Below are 12,479 nucleotides of genomic sequence, written 5' to 3' on the forward strand. Positions count from 1 at the left end.
TATATATATACAGAAACACCCCGACTTACATAAGGATTGCAATCCGCGGCACGCTACACAAGTTGGATTTTACATAAGTCGGAATTTCTCTCATGCTTGTGCAGTACTCGCAACTATGCTCGCAGAATTGATAGAATCAAAAAAGAAATGTTCAACGAACATGTAAACAGAATTGTTTATTGTATTTATTCAATTTTTTATCTCATGCATAGGAAAAATTACAAAAGCATGCAATTTAAAAAAATTATAAAATAATGAAAAAGAGAGGAGACAGGCATACATCAGCAAGTTTTACCTCTCGAGCATTGCTGCCAGAATCTACATCTTCAGCTGATAAGTACACCACTGCGAAGGTTGAGGGCTGTGGAGATTTAGAAGGGGTCAGCCACTCAGCCTTACGAAAGAACATATTAATGGATGACTGGACGGTGGCTTTTTTTCTTTTCACCATAGATTCCTTTGTAGCAAGCAAGCAAGCATATTATTCACCCCTCTCTTAACTTTTAAGAATCGTTCACTGTCAGGATCCATCTTCTCAAACCTCACCATTGTCAATGCAATTTCACGAAATGCCATTGCCATCTCGCTGGTGATGAAGCTCGGCTCCTCATTTAGATCATCTTGAGCTTTGTCAGCATTTTCTTCTTTCACTGGCTGCAAGTCAATAAGTTCTTCGTTAGATAATTCTTTCTCTTCTTCTTCTATTAACTCCTCCACGTCTTTGGCATCATCCTCCAACTGAAGTAGCCTGCAACCTTTACAATCTTACCTGTAACCTCTTCATATGATTTGTCTTTTTCAAATCCTTCGAAGCCTTTTACGTGCCGTGGGCATATTTTCTTCCATGCGCCATTTAAACAACTTTTAGTAATTTCCACCCGGGCCTTATGATGGAGTGGTAAATATTGTAAGATTTCCAAAAGTCTCTTAACGTTAAATTTTTCTCCTTTACTGCAGACAATGCCTGAGCAAATGTGCGTAAATAGTATGCTTTGAAATTCTAAATAACACCCCGATCCATAGGTTCGATGAGTTAAGTCATGTTTGGCAATAGAAATATGACTCTCACGTTCAAATTGAAATCATCTAGATGCATTAGATATCCAGGAGTATTATCTAATAGAAGCAAAATCTTGAAAGGAATGTTGTTGTCTTTACAATATTTTGCAACCTCTGGAATGAAGCAGCATTTAAACCAATCCTCAAAGAGAGAGAGAGATATTGTTATCCATGCTCTCTGGTTCAATCGGAAATGCACAGGTAGGGTGGCTTTATTGATGTCCTTAAATCCATGAGGATTTCCAGAATGGTACACAAGTAGTGGTTTTAATCTGTAATCTCCCGCTGCATTAGCCCCAAGCAAGAGTGTGGCCCTATCTTTTGAAGCCTTGAAACCTGGCATGGTATTTTCTTCTTTGGCAATGTATGTTCGATCCGGCATTTTATTTCCAATACAGAGCAGTCTCGTCAACATTAATTTGCTCCGTTGAATAGCCGCCTTCATCAATAATTTTTTCCAACACATCACAAAATTTCTCTGCAGCTGCAGAATCAGCACTGGCGACTTAACTGCATACTTTAACGTTGTGGAAACTAATGCGATGCTTAAACCTATTAAATCATCCATTGCTTGCCACGAACTTGGGTTGGGGTTCGCCGTACTTATCCTTAATATCTTTATAAATACTTCTTGCTTTTGCTTGAATGGTCATTAGACTCAGAGGCACTCGCTTCTGAATCTAATTTTCCATCCATATTATTAATAGTTGTCCTATCTTCGATATAGCACTTCAACACTGTTTTGTGATCGCCATTAATCCTAAGTGCATTGATCCTTTGACATGTTCTTTTATACGCACACTGTCCTTTAAAATAGTATTCACTGTTGAAGCAGTGAGACATTATTTCCATGCAATAGATGACAAACTTTGTCCTGCTTCATACTTCTTAATCATTTTCATGATTAAGCTGGCGCTACCACCACTTGCGCTTTTCATTGGTCGCTTTCCCTTCATCATTGTAATACGTAAATAGGAATGAAGAGAAGTTTCTGAAAATTTATTTGTCATATGATTGAAGATTTCGGTGAAGGGGAACACATTTCACCATAACAGCATAAAAACCCACACAACTGCAGTTATCGGTATTATCGCAAATGCAATAAGATCGAGTTTACTACCCATTTATAATCTCTTGCACTACCAGAAAAGCCCAATAAACTGGAAAGTGCAAATTGTTTTTATTGTTTTATGGTCGTGACCTCCAGAAACGTGCTTTAGAAAAACATCACAAAAGCATTCAAAAATTGAATCTTTAACGGGAACATATGATAACAATGAAAGGGTAGTGAAATTTCAATTATAAATATGACCTTTTAGAGAGATAAATAGCTTAGTAAAATAGCAAAAATTTCAACTTCCAAGGACTCTGAACGAATTACAAAAAAAAAAAAAAAAAAAAACACAATGTGTTATTGGGTTCACATTACGATATTTTCACGATACCTCCATTTATTCCTAAAGGATGCAAAATATGCTTCCATGTTTTTTTTTAAGTTTGTACCAGCCAGCAAAAACTTACATAAAATCGAATTTCCATATTACATAAGTCATAAGTAGAGTATTACATAAGTTGTTGTTATTTGGTTTTTAGGAGCATTAGCAACTAAGGCCATATTGCTCCGGGATATGCGGTGGTCATTCCCTGACCTTTCCACATCCTCCGTATTTGGTGGATGTGGATGTTTTAGTGTTCTTGATTAGACCGGGCTCGAACCCCGGTCTAATCAAGAAGCGTGTGCTACGCACTGCTGCTCCTTCCTACCTGGCTACAGAGGCAGCTATTACATAAGTCAGGGAGTTCCTCTGTGTGTGTGTGTGTGTGTGTGTGTGTGTGTGTGTGTGTGTGTGTGTGTGTGTGTGTGTGTGTGTGTGTGTGTGTGTGTGTACACAGTCAGTCCTCGTATTGGGTTAGGTGCCGACCAGCCAAGATTGAACACACATATTTGTAACCAAAACATTACCAAACACAATAAATAATCGTAATAAAATACATATTTTATTACGACTATTACATAATAAAATATTGCTAATGCTTTTGCTTCTATCGTAAGCAAACTTGTTTTTTGTTTGATTTTCTATCCAAACAGATGACAGCCGTTCCATCTCTTCCAATTCTTTGTGTGTTAATCTAATGGATTTTAATTACACTTTGAGTTGTTCCTGCTATCAAAGTCGTTTTTATTTTTTCTGAATTCTTTGTAATTCTCAGCGTTGCCTCATTTAGGTCTGTAGCACGTGCAATATCACATGGCCTTTCATTTTGCTCAAAGCGTTTCACAATTTCATATTTTTTCTCTATCGACAGAGGCAGACTGGCCATAAGCCTTACCGGGCAAACCCCGGAGGCCAGTGTGATTTTGGCCATAAACCATAGTATGAGGCCACTATAAATTTTCCCAGGTAAGAATTTTTGACCCAGTCCGCCTCTGTTTATCGATATTGCTTTTCTTTTTCTCTGTAAATCTGCAGTGTCTTCACCAGGACGCTTCCTTTTCACACTTTTAAGTATTTTACTCATTTTTAGGGAATAGAGCGCAATTACAAAACGAGGAGTCACTCTTGATACACATAAACAAAGCTGTGCGCGTGTAGCAACTGAATAAACAACACCGTAAAGGCAGAGTACACTATTAACACCTCACATTTTACTAAAGCACATTTCTAGGGGTTACTACCATAAAACAATAAAAACAATTTCCAGTTGCGTTTCTGCTAGTGGAATCTCATAAACTGGTAGTAAATTCGATCTAATTGCATATTCGATTATACTGATAGCTAGAATTGTGTTGGTTTTTACGTTATTATGGTGAAATGTGTTTCCCCTTCACTGATATAAAAAACATAAATACATTTTCAGAATCTTCTCTTCATTCCTATTGTGTTGTGTTCGGTTGGGGTGATTCTGCATTCGACTGCCATTTCTTGTAAACACAAAGGCAAATCGTGCATAAGTGAATTCTGTTTGTGTTATATAAGATATCATTCCCCTATTTATAAATCGTGTATGATCGAATTTGTGTAGTGTAAACACTGATTATACGAGGACTGACTGTATATTTATACATATATATATATATATATATACACACACATTTTTTTTTTTTTTAACTAGGAAATTTTGCTTTTTAATAAGGATATAACTAATTTAAAACTGTGATCATAACGTATATCTTAAACTTGATAGCGAAAGTTAGAGGTAGTTCTCGACTTTACGAGTTTATTCGTTCCTAGCACACACTCGTATAGCAGGAATTTATTTCCTATAGACATAAGGTAAAAAATAGGGGTTAACGTTTATGTGCACATAAATATACAGGTAACCTGCGAAATCAGTCTTTTGTTCAGTTTGGCTAGTAATGGTAAGTCCTTGTCTTACGGTATATACAGTTTTTCCTTACTTTTGGCTTTACTTTTCTCACTTACTTCTGTAAGGTCATCCATGATCTGTATGCAACACCTCTATTAGAACATTAACGTTATATCAAATTTTGTATAATTATATTCAAAATTTTAAATTTTAAAATTAAATTTGTAAATTACCAAGTGTCTTTTCGCACATGTACCTATGCAGACAGAGCATGTCGGAAACAGAAGTAAGAGCATTGCTGTCTTTTTCATTATTTTGGTGGATAACCTCTGATGAAGACAAAAATTATGAAAGACACTGCAATGTTATTTCCACCTTGATAGTTCGTTCAAAATCTTTCAAGTTTTTTCAAAATCTTTCAAGTTTTTCAAAATTTATTTGGTATTGTTTCAATCGGTGCAAATCTTATTGTTTTATTTTCCTGTTCATTTCATCCCCCTTTATTTCACAACATATATCGCTCCCAGGGTATACCGTATATTCATCAGTTTTAATTTTTAATTTTAATTTTTACATAAAGCCCGTTAACATTTTCTACCTACAATATTTTGTATATACATGTACACATTATGGCTGTAGGGTATTTTTTGCTATAGCAGTGTCCCTGATCCATAAGTTATGTTATTGTAATTCAGAATTATCTAATTTTAAACTTAATTTTCCTCCCATATCATATAGCTTCTCTATATCATTATTCTTGATTATATAATTGACTAATATATATATATATCACTTTGTAACAGTGATATATATATATATATATATATATATATATCACTGTTACAAAGTAATAAAGGTCAGAGGCCTTTTGTTGAACAAGACTTCTTTCTCACAGTCATTAAATTGATGCCTGTGAGAAGTTGTTTTCAATGTCTCATATGTTTGCAGAATTAACATTTATATATCTGATTGCCAATTGGAAATGCAGATAAAAAACCCAGGTACTACGTAATGGTTGGTTGGTGATATCAGTGGTGTCAGATATATTCCAGGTATGATAATACTTCCCCACAATAAATCTAAAAATATACAGTTTGTGGTAAAATGCCAATTTCAAAACAGAAACTGGCAAAAGCAAACAACCATGAACCAGAGTGCAAATGAATGCTCAAGTTAAATTCAAATATTTCAACTAAAGAATACAAAGTGAAAATGTTGCTAATTTAAGAAAAGCACTGTTAAAGTTCAGAAACCACTGAGCTACTGCATTCTCTCCTGCTGTGCATTCAATTATTGCAACTTGGTGCTTTATAAACTGGACTTATCTGAGAATAATCCAGTAGATTTACAGTTTCTCTCCTACCTCTTTCTCTCAACTAGAGATGCTGCAATAAAATAACATATCAATGAAAAACTATTTGCATACAAGAAACTCATAAAAGTAAATATTTAAACCCTTTGTGACCAATGTCCCATCAGATGCGCCTTTCTGTTTTGTCACTTTCCTCCTCAGAAAGGACTTTTTTGAGGTGTTTTACCCACTTTTCCATGAAATGACTGAATTGCCTTTTATTTATACTCCACGCTTTCCCATTTAATCCCATTCACAAAACTAACTGAATGTTTACATTCAACTGTTAACAGCTAGTGGCTCTGGCTTTACTTAATTTTTAGTGTTCACTTTGTTTTTTGTTTCAGAAACAAAATTCATGGTGTCAACACCTCAAAAAAGCCCTTTCTGAGGAGGAAAGTGATTCAGAAATTGTTAGAACTTTCTGATTCAAAATTTGATTTACTTTTGTCCAATAGTGATGATGATGTTATTTTCAGTCACAATGATAGCTTGTGGTGTTGATGAAGAAATTGATGACAACCTATCCACCAATGCTGGTGTAGAAAATTGAAGAACAAGCAAGATAAATGATGTTTCATTCAAAAATTTTCCATTTGCTATTTTAAAATGTGGATTCTGTTTGAGTAATTTAAGTATTCCAAAAACTGAACTTGAATATTTTCAGTCTTTTTTTTTTTTTTTTTTTTTTTCTACAGATTCTTTGAATAAAACAAATAATTATGCCAATAAAACTCTTTCAAACTTTCTTTTTTTTTGTTTTGTGCCTTCACCCCATTTAATCCCATTAATATGGGATTAAATGAAAAACTTCTATAAAAGAAGGAAGTGGAAGCAGTGGAAGAAAAGAAATAGTCTGGTATTCGAAACACATCCCAGAAAACCAAGATTGCATCCATGAGTGTTTCAAGAAAAACCACACACTAAAATCATATAAATAATAAATATTTAAAATGTCTGAAATTTTTTTAATGTTTTATCAAACACTTTTATATAATAAGTCATATAAACTTGAAAATAACATTTGAGGATCTCATTTACAGTATTCTTTTCTTTTTTTTCTTTTCATGCTGGACTGGAATGGGAAAATATCAAAAATAATGCTAGACCACAAAAGATTAACTCTAAGAGAGAGAAAAATTGATGCATTTGTCAATTGTGGTATATTCAGTTTACAAAGCAAGAGATTAAATTTTTGTAAATAGCAGCACATGCCATCCATTTTTTAGATTATGAAATCACATCTAGAATAACAAAAAACTGCTATCAACATAACACAAAGTATGCATACTGCTGGTTACAGATAGTGTTCTTTGTAATCAAACAGTACTGTGAAGCTTACTTATGTTCAGCAAAGCAAAGGGGAGGGTGGGGACTTTTTTTTGTAATGACATGGACAAGCATATTTCTTTCTTTTAAAATTAAAACCATACTACTTTATTACATTTAAGCTTATTTTACAAAGCACCACTTTCCATGATTTTGAAAGGGATTTCAGAAAGAACCATCATCTTCACTTTCTGCTTTTAGCTGTTAATATAATTTTGTATGCTGAAAAAAGCTTATCACAATTATATCTTTCTGAAAAATGAACTACAATTTTTAATGTTAATAAATTTTATTCTTATTAAACTTTATTAGTTTGTGGAGATTGGGAAGCAAATATGCTCCATTTATGTTAGGTTATGCTGAACACACTCTACCCACACTCTACATTAGAATGCCACCCTTGGACTCTCTTACAGTTAATTATACTGCAACATTTTTAATAGCACTGTACAGTAAACTGCAAAGAAAGTGGTAAGTGTCAAAGTTACTCCTTTATGAAGCTCATGGAAAGCCCAAAACCTATAAGAGCTCGCCAATGTTACATAATTCTGATTTGTGAGACACCTGTTCATTTATAATACTGCATTGTTAACTAGCTTCCCACAAATAATACATCATTTGGAAGCATCAGATCATTGTAAGAAATTGGTAATTTGCATCCAGCACTGTTTTTAACATTTTTATGTACAGCATTATTTTAAAAAAAAAAATACAGTAATGTTGTCCTGACCATTTAAAATGTCATTATTTTTAGTCCACTAGAATAAAAAAAAGTTAAGCATTAAAAAAAAAAGTATACAATGAAATTTGTTTAGTACTTCATAATCTTTTAGACAGCATGAATTTATATAAAAAAATTAGGAAAGTTTTATTTTTGGCTGTAATGCTGTTACTTTATAATACAAGGTATTAAAGCTGTCCACCAACACCCACATCTTATCACCATACTTCAAAACTTTCCTGGACAATGTCAAGAACAAAAAAAAAAGAGAGATGAAAATACAATAAGTAATGCCACACAGCAATTTAATGTACCATGCATCACAGATGACATCAAATTGCCACTATGCCTCATTCTAAAACAGGCACCTCCGTAGCCAGGTGGGCAGGAGCAGCAGTGCGTAGCACACGCTTCTTGATTAGACCGGGGTTCGAGCCCGTGTCCACCAAATACGGAGGATGCGGAGAGGTCAGGGAATGACCACTGCATATCCCTGGAGCAATAAGGCCTTAGTTGCTAATGCTCCTAAAACCTAAATAACAAACAAACAACAAACAAATATTCTAAAACAGAAGTTTCTGCTTCAATTTTAAAATTTCACCCTCAAAAGATGAGGGATGCACTACTTATATGTGCATGGTATTCAAAGAAATCTCAAATATATTAGAGTCACAGAAGATCATAGAAGACTAATACTTTCTAAATCAATAAAAGTATACATTTTTTATATCTACCTGATTCAAAATCTTCATAGTCAACATCTGTAACATAAGCACTCGGAAAGATTCCCATGAATCCAGTTCTTAAATTGACCCCTTTTTAAAATAAAAAAGAAATAATTCTACTTGTCTTCTTAAATAATCATATTTCTACAGAGTGATTTCAATTTTAAATAAAAAATCCAAGAACTTTAATGTAGATAAACATTAAAATCAAACAAACTGCAGCCAAACACTTGTCACTTACCTGAGTCAATCGCTTTAATGGTGTTGCAGATATTCTGAAATTGATAATGCCATACATAAACTGACATTTTACATCAATCTCTTTTTTTGCAGTTTGATATGTGTGTTTCTCAATTCTTTTTTTTCATGGACAAAAAAGACTGATAAACAGATACAGCGCTTCCTGGTTATACTGCTGGGTTTTGGGAGCAAGTTGTGAATACATTATAAGACAACCATGCTATGATGAGATTACGAGAAATTGTTGGCAAAGGATGCTAAGAAAAACAGCAAGGATTTCTTTACTTACATAAACTCTAAAAGGAAGGGGTGAATCGGATTAGTCCACTTGATATCAATGGTTCGAATGTTGATGATCCTGCTCAGATAGCAAAGATAAGGGAAAGTCTTGTCTGACAAATTTGATTGGATACTATGATATGGTTACAAAGGAACTGGATGCAAAAAATAATTTTGATATAATATACTTGGATTTCAGGAAAGTTTTTGACACTGTTGTGTATAGAAGACTATTGTACAAATTGAAGTAGAATGGTATTAAGGGTAGGTTGCTACAATCGATAAAAGGATGGTTGAGTGGGAGAAGACAGAGGTTGGTAATCAATGGATGCTGCTCTTCATTGACTAATGTTATTAGTGGAGACCCAAGGGTTCAGTGTTGGGTCCATTGTTATTTTGAATATTTATCAATGATATTGATGAAGGTATATCAGACTTAATGTTGAAGTTTGCAGATGATATAAAGGTTGACAGGGTTGTTAATGACAGTGTGACATGTGCTACTGCAACAGGATCTAGAAAAGTTGAGCAAATGGGCTGAGAAGTGGCAACTGAAGTTTAACATTGACAAATGCAAAGTGCTGCATATGGGTAGAAATATCCCCAGAGGAATGTACCAACTGTGTGGTACTACACTTAGGGTGGTAGAAAATGAAAAAAACCTGAGAGTAATTGTGCAGTGAGATATGAAGTTTTCTGAGCAATGCAGACAGGCTGCAAGAGCAGGTCATGGGGTTTTGTCAATGATATACAGGAATTTTCGTAGCAGGCAAGGAAAAGGAGGTGATTATCCCTTTGTATAAGGCAGTCGGGCCATGCCTTGAGTACTGTGTACAGGTCTGCAGGCCTCATTTTAGGAAGGATGTAGGTTTGCTTGAGCGTGTACAAAGAAGGGCACCAAGATTGGTGAGGGGGAATGAAGGGATCCTCTTACCAAGAGAGGCATAAGTGCTACAAATTGTAGCAGCTGGTGACCAGGCACTTAAGGTAATCTGATTGAGGTGTATAAGGCCTTGAATGGGTTGAGCACGCTGAATTCAGATGGCATTCTTCCACTTGCTGTGATTACGAACCTAAGGGGGCATAAATTCAAATTGAGGAAAGACAGTTGTAGAATAGATAGATGGTACTACACTTAGGGTGGTTGAAAATGAAAAAAACCTGGGAGTCTTTTTCATTGTGCGGAAATTTGCCTTTAGCTAGTGGGTGGTTAATTGCTGGAACAAACTTCCATCTGTCGTTGTGGAAGTTGATAGCTTAAATAAATTCAAGGAGGAACTGGACAAACTTTTAGAGGGAAAGGTTTTGTAATTTTTTTTTTTTTTTTTTGGCTGGTGCAACATAAGCTCATACGCTCGCTTTCTTGCATCACATGCCTCTATTACTATTACTATAACAGATGTTTACAAATTTTCTCCAATTCATTGATTCTCACTTCGAACAGACTCCAAACATTTTTACAAGAGAAATCAGAACATATTTGCAATATTTACTGTGCTCCATTAAGTGATTCCGTGCATTAATTTTTTTTAATTCCACCTGCAGACCAAAAAAAATCCACTTGGGAAGGGTTAATACTAATGTGTGAACAAATGCATTTTTCAAAAATTATTTATTTTCACAAAAAATATGTAGCAATAGAACGATAATTATAAAAAATTCAAGGAATATATCTGATCACTTCTTTAAAGAGTCTGTAATTTTTTGTTGCTTTTTACGGGAAAATCGTTTTTGCAAGATCATATTTTTTAATGACACTAATTGCAAAATCTTTACTTGCTCAACGTACTGCTGTGCTTGTAACCACCCAATCACAGTCTCTGAGCCTTGTACTGCTTCCTGATCTGTGGGAACTTCGACAGGCTGCTCTTCTAGTTCTTCTGTTTCCCCATCACTTCCATCTGTCCTTTTCGTGTTGGTGACACTTTCAACAATGTTTTCGTCAGCTAATAAGTGACACACTAATTCTTCTTTGTCAATAGCAACCCACTGATCGATCATATTCTCTGTGAGTTCCTGTTCCTCAAGGGTATCTCTAACTGCCTGTATATCACAATGTATAGCAATTTGTCCACTGTTTTGCTCTTTATCGGTCACAGCTTGATTCTCTCCATCAGCCATTCTCAGAAAACCACTTTTTCTCCAACAATTTTGAATTGTATCTTGCAAAATACTCCCCCAAGCAAGACCAATTTTGTATGCTACTTCCTTTAAATTGAACAACTTTAGAAATTCAGGAACCTCACGATCGAAGAACAGCAAAGATAAAAGTAGCTCACATTTGTAATTTACCTTAAAATTATAAATGATTCCTAGATCAAGGGGCTAGATTAATGCTGTTGTATTTTTTAGTAAATACATGGTGCAAATCTTTCCATCTTTGAATATGAGACTGTCAGCAGGTAGGTGTGCTGGACAGTTATCTAAAAACAGTAATGCTTTTTGGTTTGATGAGTATTTTTCTCAAATACCATTGCATTGATGATACAAACGTTTCGTGGAACCAGGTCAAAAATAAATTTGCAGTCATCCATGCTTTTGAGCTGCTTTCACGTATTCAACAGGGAGATGTTTTTGGTTGATGGATTTAAAACATCGCAGATTCTTACTTTTCTTGATTACCACTGGAGGCAGCTTATGGGTTCCTGTTTTATTCAAGAAAAACAACAGAGTGACACAATCCTTACTTAACTTCAATTCTGCTTTATTCAGAGCTGATTTTAAATCCATAGATTTCATAGATAACATTCTGTAAAAGAGTGCAGACTCATCACAACTGTATAGTTGCTCATCACAGAAACCTTCACACGTAAATTTTAAGTCACTAATAAATTGTTTTGCACTATCAGCATCTGATGATTTTGCTTCACTGCTAATTGTTATTTCCCCAATACCATGATGTTTCTGCCAATGCCTGACAGAGAATTCACCATCAAGCTTTTAAGTCTTGAAAAAAAATTTTCTACTTGCATCTTCAGAATGGTACCTGACAGTGGAAATCTTAAACAATGCATTTATGAACGAACCACATGTATAAACAATCATCCACTGCCTCGTTTTTGAAGGGTCTTGATTTCTTCCTTTCCAGTCCTGTGGTTTTGTCGAACTTATTCAAGAAGGTTGTTGTTGTTATTTGGTTTTTAGGAGCATTAGCAACTAAGGCCATATTGCTCCGGGATATGCGGTGGTCATTCCTTGACCTTTCCGCATCCTCCGTATTTGGTGGTGACGGGCTCGAACCCCAGTCTAATCAAGAAGCGTGTGCTACGCACTGCTGCTCCTTCCCACCTGGATATGGAGGCGCCTATTCAAGAAGGAACATAGTCTTCCTTCTTCTGTAATTCATCCTTGTATTGTTCCCTTCAGAATATCCAACTCCTGTTTTATTTGTGCTTTTGAGATACCACTTTTTACTCGTTCGATTACAGTCAGCTTTTCTTTGATGGTGTACGACTTCATTTTATTA

At 35.0% G+C, this 12,479-nt stretch overlaps 1 protein-coding gene across 1 annotated transcript in view; it reads right to left on the reverse strand.

The window, feature by feature from the left end:
* The window catches only part of LOC150080449 (JNK-interacting protein 1-like), a 200,220-nt gene that overhangs the window by 83,536 nt on the left and 104,205 nt on the right, over nucleotides 1–12,479 (reverse strand). Inside the window, exon 7 of the mRNA XM_090381228.1 lies at nucleotides 8,504–8,584. Within this exon, the coding sequence (XP_090237354.1) occupies nucleotides 8,504–8,584 (81 nt within the window). The remainder of the gene's footprint in view (nucleotides 1–8,503; nucleotides 8,585–12,479) is intronic.

The sequence above is a fragment of the Mastigoproctus giganteus genome, chromosome 9 (assembly GCF_048544385.1).
Source record: "Mastigoproctus giganteus isolate SK-2022 chromosome 9, ASM4854438v1, whole genome shotgun sequence".
Lineage (NCBI taxonomy): Eukaryota > Metazoa > Arthropoda > Arachnida > Uropygi > Thelyphonidae > Mastigoproctus > Mastigoproctus giganteus.